Below are 15,772 nucleotides of genomic sequence, written 5' to 3' on the forward strand. Positions count from 1 at the left end.
TTGTTATTGTTATTGTATTATTGTTCCATTTGCTTTGCAGATTTTGGTGAACACAGGTTTATCAGTGTATAAAGTTTACGTTTACTTTTTCCTGTCATAAAAGGTATAATAGAAATAAAGTACAAGGAAAAATACGCGTACTAAAGCTTAAAGAATAAAACAGCAAACAGCTTTATGAATTAAAAAGGAGCAGCAGCCCCAGGATCAGGATCACTGAAAAAAGTCCATGGAGCTGCACTGCCTCAGAGCCAGAGAGAGGAATGTCTGTATGAGGATGAAGATAACAAACAGGGCAGAACAATTCATTAGACTGGATTTGAATCACAGTTTGTCAGTCATGTGACAATAGACACAAGAGCGTTCAGAACATTTAACTTCTACCATTATGGTGGCCTTGGCATAGAGTCCAGCAGCTGGATTTTCTGCAATGCAGGTGCAGACTTATGCAAACTTCATTTGCATGGACTGAAAAATAGATTGCCATGGGGCATTTAACAGTACATTCCACATTTAAGGTACATGTTGTCAAGCAGGTGAACAGAGTCAGTCTGCTAGGAAACGCAACGCCAGGTCCACTGATGCTGATGTTCCATGGATCAACAACAACTACAAATACAAATTCTTTGCTTAGACTATTCCTCTGTCTTTAAATAATTAAAGGTGAGTAAATCGCACACGCTAGAAACGTTTGTTATATAGAGGTGTCACACTGTGTTAATGGGCACCAGAGGGCAGCAGTGAGTTAAGGTGAAGGATGAGGTTGTTTTGCAGCAGCCGCATATTTTCATGCAGGATCTATTTCTGTCCATCTTTGTGCCAGACCAGGTCGTGGGGGTCACCTGATGTCATCATGGCAGAGCAGATCCAGTGCCTGGTTGAGAGATGGGACAGTGTTAAGTCACAAAGGATATGTGATAGACAGGATTTCCAAATCATGAAGGAAAGAAGGAGCACACACATCAGAGATAAAACATCTACACTATGTGTAACTCATACGTGATTCCTGTGACTAACATTTTTTTTTATCACACATGACATTATTAAATTGTTAGTACTGATGCATGAGTGTGACAGTCACTTGAGGTTGAGCTAGTTTTAACTACTTTATCTTGTGCTGAATGATTGTTTGTTATATGAAATATTGACTTCTTTAATTGAAACAATCTGAAAAGTTGAGGGGGGTGATCACTCTTTTGCTAACAACTCATCAGAAACATGACAAGGAACCCAACCAGACACTGTGTTTTTGTAAGGGCTCACAAGCCAAAAAAGGTGGGAACCACCGGTTTGATCATTAACATTGTGTCAGATTTTTCAAACTTATCATGTTTAGCTTTGGCTTTTTAAGTAAAATCTTAACCTGAAAAGTAACTAATAACTAGTACCTTAAAAAGTATCGTAAATGTGTAAAAGTACTCAGTTAGTTTTAATCACTGTGCAACTGGTATAGAAATAGAAACTGCTAGAGAGTCCTGTTTCTGGGCTGAGGACAGCGCACTGCAGTTTCACTGTATGATATCCAGGTTAACCCGCTCTCATTCACCGTGTGGCCCTTAAAGGACTATTTAGTCTTTGTCTGCCTATAATGGACACAGTGTTTTCTTTTTATCGTTTGGTTCCTACCAAAACATAATGAATGAAAGTTGTCGGGTTAACAGTGCCTTCCAATGAAGCATCTATCATTTCCCCTACAGACTCTTTTCTCCTGTGTTTTCTAGACAAAATCCTTAACATTTGGACACATTTTAGAGAAGCAACCCCTCTCTTGTCATATTTTAACGTCTTTAGTTCTGTGTCTTTTTGCATCACTGCTGGTTTTGAAGAGAGCTGTGGTGGGATAAGGTTGTGTAATACATCTCTGTGTGAACACTAATGTCAGAGGTTTTTTGCTCAGTGTGTATGTGAATCAGCAAGATGTGCTTAGCTTTAAGGAGTTATATCTAACTTCATAACTACTTTCAGCGTGTTGCCCCTGAAAATATATACTGTATATTTTATCTTGTAGAGGTGCCGCTGCTGTATTTGTGCCACATCTTAGCTGTGTTGTCAGCTTATCTCTGATAACTTTGCAGACCTTTGTCAAACAGTACCACCAGCAAAACACAGTTCTTCCAGCAGGTGTCGTGGTAATGTCTCCGATGTCTGACTCCACTATCGGTTTAAGCTAGATCTACAGTACTTCCTTTTTTACATTATTTGTTTCACAACCAAATTTTCCAACTTCATCCTGTTTAACAACACAGTTTACCTCATGATGAACTTATAGGTTCGTTTTTGTGAGTTTTGCAAGTTGTGGGGTGATTGACACAATGTTTGTTTTAATTCTGTGAATATGGATTATTTCAAATCAGGGAAAACAGTGACAAGTCAAGAAGATACAGCTGTGCTGAAATTACACTGTTCTGGACAGTTTTGAAAGACAGTTTTGGAGCTAGATGTCACTGTCTTATAGCAGTTTCTCAATAGCTGTCGGCCACTCCTCCTCTAGATAGCCTCTATATAAAGCAGGATAAACAGTGAATGACCTGAATTGTTTTATCAGTACAGCAGCCTATCAACAGGCCTTGAAACTGGTATTGATATAGTAATAAAGCAGTCTAGCATTTTCTTATATCTTACTAAACCATTATATTTTCCTTCTTTTTCCTTTTTCCTACTCTCATTTCTGCTGACATTGTCAGGCCTCAGAGGTGTGACGCTTGTACGCCTAATAAAATGTCCTATTATAGCAACATTTCTTTTGGGAATGATGAGTTTTTATTACACTGAAAGCTCATTATCCCTTGTGATTGTTGAGTCATCCTCTTCCTGGGCATCACTCACTAAGACAAGTCAATAAATACTGTGTCCAAACAGGTGGGGCCTCTCTGGTAAAAGATTGAACAAGGGCAAACAGTAAAGGTTGATGGGTGAAAACCTCTGATCTGTCTTTTAGGAGGAAGACATTAACATCTTACTCTGAGTAAGACATCAAAGAGCACAAAGTAAGAAAACCATAGTCAATGATATGTGGCATTCATTCATCAATGCAGTGCTTTCATTGCACTTTTATTGCACAGTACTTTCATTAAATTTGAATATGTTGTATATATTTACCCCTAACGACCTTTGAATTTATTGCTGTACTCTAGATGCAGTGTCATTCCTGGAATTGGATGTCATTTTGCATACTGTACAGCTTCTTCTTTCTCTTTCTCTTTCTTCCTGTATTTTCTATTCTTAAGCATGAGAGCCAATTGTTTGCATGGACCAATACACAACAATTTAAAACAGACAGTAAAACAAGGATCTTCTTACTTCTTCTTTTTTTATTAGCATTTTAAAGACACACAACAAACGATGTGATGATTATTACTCATAAACACTGACTATACCCTAGCAGATAGAGGTAGGACCACTGCCTTGTTGCGGAAGACACATCTATATACTGCAGCATTTATAGTTCATTATTTACTGTAGGTATCTTAAAAACAGACACCCACAAACTATTGGTCCATCTGACTCTTCGCATGCTCAATGTGTGCACGAAATGTACCATGAACTTTGCAAATATAAAAACAAGCACCCCCAGCAAGCTACTGTAGAACCAGATGCAGTGCCCTCCATGCACAAGAGAAAGAGACTACTGTGCTGTGTGTGGAAATGCAAATGCACAAAAAACCAGTGAAGTGGAACACAATGGAGCTGCACAATTCAGTAACTGAAAAAATAGTTTATTCTTCTGAATAAGTGATCAAATCATTACAAATTCGACACCTGCAACCTGAGGAATACATTCACTGCTTTCTTTCTTTGGCTAAAAGGCAAACCGGTCAAACATTTATCACACATTCTTCAGCTGTGTGAATCACTCGCAGGGAGTTTGATCTTTAGTAATGAGTAACTAATGGCGGATGGAAAACCTGGACGCTCAGGTTCGAGAGCTGGAGCTGGTAGACAGCCTTTTCTGAGTCTCATGTGTTCTGAGCTAAAAGCAAATCATTATTTTATACAGAGAGTCAACAATAACCCAAACAGAAATAGTGTATACAGTCTGCTTCAATACAGCGCCGGACTAAACCATGATCTTTGTGGATAGAATTTATCAGCAGTAGATTACTACATTGCTAGTCAAACAACACAGTCAAACAAAGCAGGAGGCACTGATCTGATGGGGTTAATGTGGAGCCTGGCTGCAGACACATGACTTTCTGCCTTTAACTGAAGCCTCGTTCTTAACATACACCTGTCTGCATGTTCCCTGATATTACCTGTACAACTGAAAAGGTGCACACCAGTCTGACCTGTATTTGGTTAGAGTGGTGGAATTTATTAATTCCATCTATATCCATCTATTTAATTATATATTTTTTGACATCTACACCCACATCAACACCTGCTAGGATACAATACTGCCAGTCAGCAAATGATTTATTTTGGAAATGGTACGACACATAGCATTGCAAACAGTATCTGGCTCCATTTATTGAAATCAAAATTTGAATTTAAACTAAACCCAAATGCATTTTTGTTGCATTAAATAGCTGTCTCATCATAAGTTGTCCTTTCTTAATGAATGAAATCTTTTTTTTAAATGACAGTGCAAACATACTGTATTGAATTCCTTAGAAATACAGTGTAGTTCAATTTGTATAATAATTACAATACAACAATTGTATGTGCTATGTAAACTAGCTGCTCTTTTCTACTCGCACATTAGTTCCCTGTTGTTTTGTGGCCTTTAGATAAACTGACCGAGAAAGAAGCTTATCATTTTATCACGTCAACTTTTACTGACACTTACAGTAAACTTGTCCTGAAGCAGGACACAGTTTCCGCATGCCTGCTCGACAGACTTTAAGCATCAAGGAGTATATTGCTCCTGAAATATCCATAAAAATAACCAATGGACGTCTCTTGGAGATCCTTTTAACTTTGGTTATAAACCATTGTTTCTTCTCTGAGTGCAGAGATATACCTTGCTATTGCTTATTTTTGCATGGTAGTGTTTTGGATTATTGTGCCTGTAGAGCCTCTGTTGGTGGGATAATGATAAAGATAATAAATAAAGTTTAACTTAAGTTTAACTATCATTATGGAATTAAATTAGTCTGTAATAATTACTTAAATGTTAATAACAAAAATCTTTCTGAACGACAAATTAACAAACTCCATCGATGTCAAGGATTATCCATGTCCTGACCGATATTACCTAAATGTACTCTATATTATTACATTCATTGGTTTAACTGCATTTAAAATAAAACAAAAAAAACAGCATTTTTTGAGATGTTAAATAAATATAAGAATTCGTTCATAACCGACAAGATGCAAACTGGAATCTCATCTGCAATCACACAGTATACATGTGGAGTCAAATATTACAGCAGACCAGTGTCAAACATTATTCTCAACAAAAACTGAATCAAATGAACAAAATTAATATTTTCACATAACTGATGTTTGCATCGACTGTACACACAATGCTGAAAAAAAGGAAATGAAGGCTATTATATGTTGTAAAGTGCAAACGAATGGGGCAACATTGTTCCTTCTGACCTCAGTCATGGCAATAACTGTCAGAGGTGGTTGATTATTAACTAACTCAAGTCCTTTGCCTTGGTAAACTCAAGTCCAGATTAGTCCTCCATAAACAACTGAGAGGGAGGTGAAGGTTACTCTGACAACACGTTAGCTACGTCTGGCCTTGTCTAACGTGACTGGCTGATCCATTGCATCCAGTGTGATCAGTTCTTGTGGACCTGGGCATAAGTTTCTGCAGCATTAGCACGACACTAAGGAGCAGGAGCTGTCCTTCGCTGCATGTGGGCATCATAGGTAGGAGGGGAGGATACTGCAGGAAGCCCGTTGTTCACTCTGACCTCAGCGTATTCTGATGTGTTATTCTGTAACCCCAGATTGACTGTCCCACCATTCTTGTTCTGGAAAAACCTGATGTCTGCATAGTTCAGCTCCTGGAAAAGAAATAAAGACGGTGGTGATTCTAGAGTCTGTTGGGGCCCTAGGCAAAAAAATGGCAAGGGGCCCCTTCAAATTAGCGTTCATCACAATTATGTAATAAATAATCAGACTAAATGTATGATATCTAAACATTTTTTTTATTCCAAATGTTCAATTCATGTTAGTAAAATTTTCAAAATATAAATATTAAGAACATAAAAATTTAAAAACATAAAAACTCAAATATAGGTACAAAAACCAATAAAAAAGATAAATAACTAAATAACTGCAAAGCTGTCACTTTGTTAATAACCTATACTTTATAAAGCCAGATAAGGCCATTTTTTAAAAAGTTTAATCGTCTTTAGAAAAAAATCTTGTATGTGCAGCCTTTACTGAAAATAATTGGCAACACTGCTTCTGACATGTTACAAATTGTGCATTGGTTGTTTAAGTGGGAGGGAGCCGCATTGTGAGACACTGTGGAGTAAAGTTTGTCAGCCCTTGGGGGCCCCCCAACAGCCTGGGGCCCAGGGCCTTGCCTGTTCACAAGCTGAGCCGCTGAAGAAAGAGGGAAAAGCTGTGTGGTTTAAAATTCAGAGAATCCCATCGTCTCAGTTTGAAATTCTATAAAATCTAACTTCTATTTACAGCTACAATATCAAACAGGTAGTTGGTTGGTACTGCCAAAAACAAGCAAACGTATCAACATGAAAAGCTCTCTTAGAGCCCACCTGTTTTAAACCTAATTTGCTTACATATGTAAACCTAGTCATACACTAGCTCTGTTAACAGCATCATCATAGAATTTCATACACTAGTTTATCCACTGTTACTGCTGTTAATGTCAATAATAGAGGTTTGTGTGAACTGCAGAATTGTAACTTTCACAACCATATGCTACTAAAAGGGAACAAAGATTTAGTTACTGATTCCCACAGATCATTATGTGTGATAAAACCATCTAATTATAAACTTAGATCATCAAATATTTACTGATGAGGTACTGATTTATTCCTGTACTCCACTTGTCTTCCACATGTATTCAAATGCAGATACACATGTAATCACAGCTATACTGCAATTAGTTTGAACAGTTTTGTTGGCGCACAGACTGAGAATCATGAAAGTACTTAGTTTGGCATGTAAACATGATTTATGATTATCTGTCTAAGGTTACTTGAGTGCATGCAAACCCACTGATGGCTTTTACCTGACTTCCTGAGTACGCTGCGTTGTTCTGGCCTTCACCTGCTTTAAAACATGAGGAATAAACAGTGTTTCGAAGAATTCACGCAAACAAGTAAATAATATAGTATAAATACACACATAAAACACAGACTTGTAATTAACTTACCTGTTCTGGTGCCGGTGTCTCTATTAGGGGATTTTTTCTTTCTGTTTAGGAAGGTAACAAGTCATTGCTATTATAGCTACTTTAGACATGCATTATCTGACTTTTGGCAGCATAATAATAAGAGCATGGATACTCAGTAACTTTGTGTAAGATTAATCTGATTAGATGAAATCAGTTGTTGTGATTATGTTTGTTGATTGTCATAAATGTAAAACAACATCAAAAGCTGAAAAAATTAAGCTTGACATCAGCACAACTCCTTTTAGTGCTTGACAAAAAGAAAGTAAATAAATAATATGAAGAAAACATATACACTATATCCATGTATTCATGGATAATATAGTTCTTTCTCAAATAGTGCTGCGACTTTGCATTTTATCACAATCATGAGTCAACCTTTTGTTGATGTTTGAGTTTTATCACTACTCTCAAAATTGCGTTTTACTGTAGGCCTAATTGTAATTTATTATTAATTATGTATGTAATTAATATAATTAATATAGTGTTCACAAAAGAAAAAATGGCTATCTGGTTGTATGTTTTCTACTTACTTTTTTATATAAAGAAGAACCAGAAGAATACAAACTACAATCACGACACAACAAGCGATTACTATTCCAACGATGCAACCAGTTGAACAACTTGGGTGGACTAAAATAAAAAAGGGGATAAGAACATGATTTTACCACATTTTGTAAACAGACAGTGTCCCATCTCAAAACTGTCTAATAATTCCTCCCTTTATGTGACATCATATTTGGCTAGATACCAATACCTACGGTATTACAAACTGGTCAATGCACTGTGTTGCTTAAGCAAAAATTCTTTGAATGTTTTGCTAAAGGGCAGTTAAATGGAGTTTTGCTTTTCAAGGCAATGTTGTCTGATACGAATAAATCTGCCCCGTGTAGCTAGTAGAAAAGATCTGTAAGGTAAATCTTCAGGAAGCCTGCTACTCTTCAAACAGAGGTATAATAATGTAAGCTAAGTGCAATATGCAAGAGTATTAACAATATGTGCAGTCAACACTGTCTGGTACCTGTCTGGTACTGTGTTACAGTCAGTCCATGTACTGCAGATGATGTTTTCTCAGTTATTCTATTCATCGCTTCACAGGTGTACTCTCCGCTGTCAGAAAGATCAGTGATGTGTTTAGTCAACACGGCAGAATTGTTGAGTATCTTCGTCTCATTCAGTTTCCAGGTGTAATTAGCAGTTGGTGTGGACTCAGCAGAGCAGGTTAATGTTAAGGTCTCGTTCAAACTTATTGTACTTGGACCTTTGATTTGAACATTTTCTGGTCCATCTGAAAGAGAGAGAGAGATTAGTGGTGATATTACAGTAGCACAAACCATGTTATTTCCCTCAGTGCCCTCTGCATTTTACCACCATATGTCTGAAAAGTAAATGGACATTGTACAGCATCTTACAGTTAACAACCATGATGTATTCAGCTTCAACACTGCTGACAGGGTTGCTGATGTTACAGGAATATTTCCCACTGTCTGTTTTCTTTAGAGACTGAAAAGACAGCACTCTGCCAGTCTGGATCAGATCTGCACCATCCTTCATCCACTTTCTGGCAAAGACTGAGCCAGCAGCCTCACAGGTTAACTTGACAGAGTTTCCCTCAACTGGCTGGTTTGGTGATGATGTGACAGAGGCATTCACTATTGGCTCTGTTGGACAAAAGATAAAGGATTTTGTGAGAGAAATATGAAAACAGGAACAAAACTAGCCGAGTCACTGAGAGTTGACTGAGTAAATAGATTTAAAGGAACTTGAGAACAGTTCATCTTTGCGAGGGGAATAACCCATGAGTCCAAATTCATGGGTTATTCTACCATTTAACATTTTTAACAACCTATACTCCAGCCATATCATTGATATGAGTGGAATACATGACACTGACTTTACTCCAAGGTCAGAATATAACAGAATAATGGGATAAAAGTGTTTTATCAAAACAACAAGATTCTCAAGTTGCCACCTTTACCAATATAACTTTTTTTCCATTTAGTCTAATGTCATTGTTTCAAAGTTTTGAGCACAAATATTAATGGAGCGTAATGCAACGTGTTTTCCTTTTAGTAGATTTTTTGGCCACTTGGAGGCAGGAAACAAACTGTAAACGCAACACTGACACATAATCACTGTTAAAGTTCATAAGTCCGTTCAGGTTACTCGTCCAGGACATACAAAGCAACATTTGGAGTCATGGTTCTGCCCACATCTTAAGGATAAGTCCAATATTCACTCTCTTTTTAGCTCTGTATTTGGTCTTCACCAACTCTTTAGCTGCTAAATGCTTCACTATGTTCACCAGTTGGTCGCTAACTTTGTCTGTCGTTCTTTGGTGGTGAGCAGGTTGTGTGGTTGCTGTGACAGTGAACCAAAACGAGCCTAAAGACCCTAGAAAGGTCCACAGCTCTGGACAACTGCAATGACAGGTGTTAACTCTCTGATGGTTTATCACTATGAATGAGCCATTCCACATACAAGAAGTCATATAATCCACCGTTAATATTAGAATATTGATTATAGCCACTTTATAATATTGGCCAGAATAAGTATACCATGGAAGTGGAGTTATGTTTTCACATGACATTTTCTAATCACAGCTGTGCCTGCAAGGTCAAGCAAGCACAAAACACTGAGGCATAGAGTACACATTTCTTCAATGCAGATTATGCAGGTGGACAGATGAGTGCCATCTCTCAGACGCATATCAATACTATATTCACAAAACCTCTTAAAATTCAACTTACCCAGCACAGAGACAACTGAGGGCTGGGATGTTTGATTACTCAGAGTTTTGTTGTTAAAAGCCTGACAGCTGTAGTTCCCACTCTGACTTTCCTGAATGTTTATAAGTCTGAGCTCTGGTCCAGTATCAGACAGTGGGACTCTATTCAGAAACCACTGAAACAGGGGAGAAGGTCTGGAGACAGCTGAGCACATCAAACTGATGTCTGACCCTTCCACATAGTATTCTTGTGATGGACACAGTGTCAGGTTAATGTTTTCTGGGCCATCTGCGGGGTGCAGCATATGGGGAGTAAAAACCAACAAGAAAAAAAAGAAAAAGCACAAAAAAATTATGTTAGCAGCTAGAAGGTGTTAAAATACATGTACCTAAGCTTATTGTGAAGCCTCAGTATAAAGTTGCAGCTTTAAAGTGGCTTGGATAAAGAGTATGCACATGTAGGTTATTAACTCACAGCTTATGGAAAGGTTTATTGGAGCACTGGTGCCATTACTGAAGGGATTGAACACATGACACCTGAATGGTCCCTGGTCATAGCGGGTCACACTGACTATAGTGAGAGTGGTGTTTCCATCAGTGAGCTGAACTCTGTCACTGGCTGTAACCTCAGAGCTGCCGTTCAGCCAGAGGAAAGAGAGGGAGGATCCAGAGGAGGAGCAGGACAGACTGACAGAGCTGAACTCCACCAGGTCTGTGCTGTTGGCAGTTACTATTACATTGGAGACTCGTGCTGTGGGTGATAAACAAAGTGGTTTTACACTTGCCACTGCTCACAACAGGGAACATGTTTCAGTCGAGGGAAGCAATGTAGGGTTTTTGGTTGATTGGCTCTGTGTCTTATATTTTTATTTTGGCTAATTTACTCCAATTACTGAAATAAATTGTCAGTTATTATTATGTGATAGCCTGATATTCTCAGTGAGTAACAGTCACATTACCAATCATTGCATATCATATGGGATGGGGTTGGCAATATAGACTAGATAACTGTTAACTGATAACTGTTGTTAATTATCTGCTTTAACAAAAATTCCTAAGCTCTTGGCCGCGTGAGGGGGGGATTTGGTATGAGTATAGTTAAGTATCTTGATTGCCAGTGAATGCATGCACTTTTTGTTCCACAAATGCTTCATACAACATTTTTATATTTAAGAAGTTCTTATATGGTACTATCACACCTACGTGTTTAAATCCCATTTTTATCAATATTTATATGTAGAAAACCTTTTACTCAAACTTACTTAGGACAGAGATGACGGAAGGTTGAGATGTTTCATTTCTCATAGTTTTGTTGTTAAAGGCCTGACAACTGTAGTTCCCACTCTGATCCTCCTTAATGTTTATAAGTCTGAGCTCTGGTCCAGTATCAGACAGCGGGACTCTATTCAGGAACCAGTTAAACAGTGCAGCGGGTCTGGAGACAGCTGAGCACATTAGGCTGATGTCTGACCCTTCCACATAGTAATCCTGTGACGGGGATTTTGTTAAATTGATATTTTCTGGGCCGACTGAATGTAGGTAAAAAGAAAAAAAACAACAGAAGAATCACGAGATGTAATGTTAGTTGCATGAAAAATAGAAAGGCATACAGCATGTACTGTGATTCATACTGAGGTCTTATAATTGATTAGTATGCACAGCGACATTGTTATATATCAAACACAATAGAAAAACAAAACTGTGCAAAGCAAAGCAATAGAGCAGAAGTTTCTCAATGAAACTGACTGTACAATGATTTAACAGACACTATGATGTTTGTGGTGGTTTTGTACTGGAGTCAATTAAGTTAAAGTGATGTGTTTATATGTTACATACAGATGTTGTCAGATAAAAGACTGAGCATGCAGGTTAGTAACTCACAGCTGATGGAGAGGTTTACTGGAGCACTGGTGTCATTACTGAACGGATTGAACACATGACACATGAATGGTCCCTGGTCATAGCGGGTCACACTGACTATAGTGAGAGTGGTGTTTCCATCAGTGAGCTGAACTCTGTCACTGGCTGTAACCTCAGAGCTGCCGTTCAGCCAGAGGAAAGAGAGGGAGGATCCAGAGGAGGAGCAGAACAGACTGACAGAGCTGAACTCCACCAGGTCTGTGCTGCTGGCAGTTACTGTTACATTGGAGACTCGCTCTGTGGTTGAAAAACACAATGTTTTTTTTTTTCTACTCTAGTTGCCATCATGAAATAAAGAGGCAGACAATAACGAATAATATCACTACAGTGATGAAGAATTAATTCCATCTAACATGCCATGATGAGCAGTCATGGCTGATGTTTAAGGTTTTTATTTGCTCCTGCTGTGCCTAAAGAAATAAAGAAATAAATAAAAAAGAGAGCAGCAATAACAAACTTATTGTTTGATCCCACTATGCACAAACACAATGATATAACAGAAAGGGAAATCCTCAAATCAACAACAGGGGTCAAAACAATGTTAACCTTAAATTATTTCACTGTCATCAGCTCAAAGCTCATAAGATCAAACACCTTCTGCAATATCATTAAGCTATATACTGTATGGGAAGTGTGTAAAATACACTTCCAATTTACTTTCATTGTTTTCACACTGTGTCCCAGAGACATTCATTGAACTATATGGTATCCTCAGTCAGTTCTTGATGGTGGTGGCCAATGTCACCTTTAAACACTATAAACACAGTATGTACATTATGTTAGTGACCTACTTAGCATGATCAGAGAGGTGGTGCCCTCCTTGTTGCCAGCTGGGAAGGTAGAAATTGAGCAGATGTAGTTCCCCTCATCAGTCATCCTAACATCACTAATCTGGATGGAAGGGCTGTCCAGGTTTGGGGGACTGGGTGAGAAGCTGACCCTGCCCTTCACAGGTGAGTCGAGGTAGTGGGGATCATTGTTGGGGCGAAACACAGCGATGTTGATCCTGTTCCCTTCCTTCGGCTCGTAGCTCCATGTGACCTGTGGTGGAGGAGGCACAGGGTCAGTGGTTAGCATGTGTACAGTGACTGAGAAAAACAATAGGCCTCATTCTTAATGGCATTGATAAGTGACACTGGAGAGTGTTTTGAGACATCCACATTTTTGCTGTAAACTCTACAGGGCAGCGTACACAGCATTACAATCAAATAAGTGGCACAGGTATGAATATGGATGTGAGTTTTTCAGTAGTACTCTCTCTCTCTCTCTCTCTCTTAGCTGCTCTTCATGGAACCAAGAATAGGAACAGAATTGTGCACTTCCTACTTCACTGAGATGAGACTAAGAATTGTCCCATCATCGTATTCAATCCCGTAAAGAAAAAATGGAGCTTAGAATTGTTTGTTTGGAGTAATAAAACGTTAAGTCTAAATGTGATAAAAACTATTACTAGCCTCAGGATTATTTCTGTGGGCTATGATTTGTTAAATGAATGTGCCAAATAAACAAAGCACATGGACATCATTTAATGTGTATTTTGAATGCATGAATTGCTCTTATCCAGCTGTTTCACAGGTTTCACGCACCTGCAGAATCAGATTGATGCATAATTGACAAATACTTTATTTTAAAGGAAAATACCCATTTGTTTAGTCACATATTACATTTATATTCACTTAATGACCAATCTCTGTTCACTTCAGATGTGAAAGTAAATTGTAGTCCCAAGCTATCTCAAAGATTTATATCGTGTCAAGTCAGCAATGAACGAAATTTCAGGATGTAACAGACACTTTTCATAGAATTTCAAATCACAAAGTATGAGTATGGTGGTATAAAGAAGTAATCAGAAAAAAAAACTGCAGCTGTGTGTATCTGACCTGTGTGAGCTCATTCCCAGCGGCATTAATGAGGGCACAGCGTAGATGAACTGTCTGGCCAGGATACGAAAACACCTCTGGCTCCACATCCACTTGCTGACCAGTCACACCTAGAAGAAAGAGAAAGAGGAAAAATGTCTGTTGTTTCCTTTTTTCTAAAGTAGGAAAGGAGGCAAGGAAAGGAAGCAGAGAAACAGTATCTGTATAAAGCCTGCTGATGATAAATGAGGACTGTGGAATTGCCAGAGGACAGGTTTTCTCCTCCAGACAAACCTGGAGGAGGCAATTACAGTCTTCATTAAGAAAGATTGTAATGAATAATTTGTAATATTGGCCAATGGTTACTATAGTATTGTTGAGAGAGTCTACATGTAAAATATAAACTACTTAAAACACAAAAAATGACTGTGGATTATGGAAAGTTTGTCATCAGCCACAGGCTGTATGCTCCCATTGGTTTCAAGAAGACTTGAGACATTTTCCAGTTGTACCCAACCTTTCTAGATTATTAGATTGTCATGAAAACTGCTAAACAGCTGAAGCAGTTTTGTGATTGTTTCAGTTATAGTGGTTCTAAGGTTTGGACTGGTGGCATGTAGAGCACACTGCCTGTTGGCTACTCATGGTTTTGTGAGTTTAATAATAATAATAATAATAATACATTTTATTTAAAGGCGCCTTTCTTGGCACTCAAGGACACCGTACACAGTTACACAAATTGAGATTAAAAACATATTAAGAATTAATTAACAACAATAAAAATGAAATATAAAAATAAAAACAATACAAAAGTGACAGTAGACAGCAGCAATGATGGTTGGAGTGGGACCAAAACAGCTCGCAACCAGCCGGGCACTGAAGCATCACCAGCACTGGCAGGTGGACGGGCAGTAGAAAGAGCCAGACACATACGGACAAGATGTATGTCCTACCGTCCACATTGTGGACGAGAACTCAGGCAGTGTTCACCAAATAAACGTCAAGTGAGGCTCAAGCCGGAACAGAACAGATGAGCTAACGGTAGGCTAGTTAAGACTCACACGGACGTAGTGCCAGTAGATCGTAGAAATATTCCAAATGAAGGCAATTACAAGGTCCGATTAGGTTTATAGAAACTATAAAATAAGTCAAAACTTCTGAAAAGTTGAAAAAAAAATATTAAAAGTTAAAAAGTTAGGTTACCGGCGAGCAGCGGCAGCAAGTTGCGCCAGCGTTCACTCTTGTTGCCATGTTATGTGTTTATGTTTAGTTTAGTCTTAATCATTAGCCACACTCCTTGGCCATCAACCGAAGGATAGTGTGAGTTTTCTTAAAGAACAAACAACAAATTTTGACAAACAAGGACTACTGAACATGTCAAAGCTCTTAAATTTGAGATTCTTACCTGTAAAGGCCACAGAGACAATGTACAGTAAAATTAATATATCCATTGGTCACTCTCCCTGAGACGTGCAGGTGAGAAAAACGCCATCAGACTGAGACTGTCCTAATAAATGACTCATGAACCTTTACCTACGTGTTGCAGTGTAAACTGTTTGCATGATGAGAGCAACCCACTGAATCTACACCCCTTCAGGGCTATGGTCAAACCCGCAAGATGTCTCCCTCTTGTGGTGAAAATGAGTTTGTGCAAGTGATCTGATGAAAGGAAGCATCATGTTAAATTACCAAGACAAAACCTGGGAGTGACATTGTTTTAATTAACGGCATATTTTACTGATTAGCCACAGTATGAATAAACCACTGAATGTTTAGTGAGTCAAAAGATGATCTCAGGTGCTGATATGACATATTGACATGACAATAACATAATTTAATTACCAATGAAACCTTTCAATTGTTGCTGAAAGATTTTGTAAAAAAAATGCTCAGCTTGTAGGTAATAGTCAGTGATCACATCAGATTAGTAAAGTGTGCACAGCAGTGCAA

General features: G+C 38.2%; 1 protein-coding gene across 3 annotated transcripts; it reads right to left on the reverse strand.

The window, feature by feature from the left end:
- Positions 1 to 3,697: 3,697 nt before the first annotated feature.
- Positions 3,698 to 15,390, reverse strand: LOC111657279 (cell adhesion molecule CEACAM5-like). Of its 3 annotated transcripts, none has more exons than XM_087174869.1 (13): positions 15,228 to 15,390; positions 13,844 to 13,953; positions 12,755 to 13,004; positions 11,925 to 12,200; positions 11,306 to 11,572; positions 10,519 to 10,794; positions 10,066 to 10,332; positions 8,728 to 8,976; positions 8,337 to 8,603; positions 7,849 to 7,948; positions 7,298 to 7,338; positions 7,154 to 7,191; positions 3,698 to 5,954 (listed from the first exon to the last, which is right to left on the reverse strand). In XM_087174869.1, exons 1-13 carry the CDS (start codon positions 15,271 to 15,273, stop codon positions 5,775 to 5,777), a joined length of 2,367 nt encoding a protein of 788 aa, XP_087030995.1. In that variant the 5' UTR covers positions 15,274 to 15,390; the 3' UTR covers positions 3,698 to 5,774. The 3 variants fall into 3 exon arrangements, with proteins under 3 accessions (XP_087030995.1, XP_023265144.1, XP_023265147.1); XM_023409376.2 differs by having other exon boundaries at positions 7,154 to 7,194; positions 15,228 to 15,389; XM_023409379.2 differs by lacking the exons at positions 10,066 to 10,332; positions 10,519 to 10,794 and having other exon boundaries at positions 7,154 to 7,194; positions 15,228 to 15,387.
- Between the last annotated feature and the right edge of the window lie 382 nt (positions 15,391 to 15,772).

This window comes from Seriola lalandi, unplaced genomic scaffold, assembly GCF_002814215.2.
Source record: "Seriola lalandi dorsalis isolate HSWRI2012SDOR001 ecotype SW California unplaced genomic scaffold, Sedor1 jcf7180002054390, whole genome shotgun sequence".
NCBI classification, from domain to species: domain Eukaryota; kingdom Metazoa; phylum Chordata; class Actinopteri; order Carangiformes; family Carangidae; genus Seriola; species Seriola lalandi.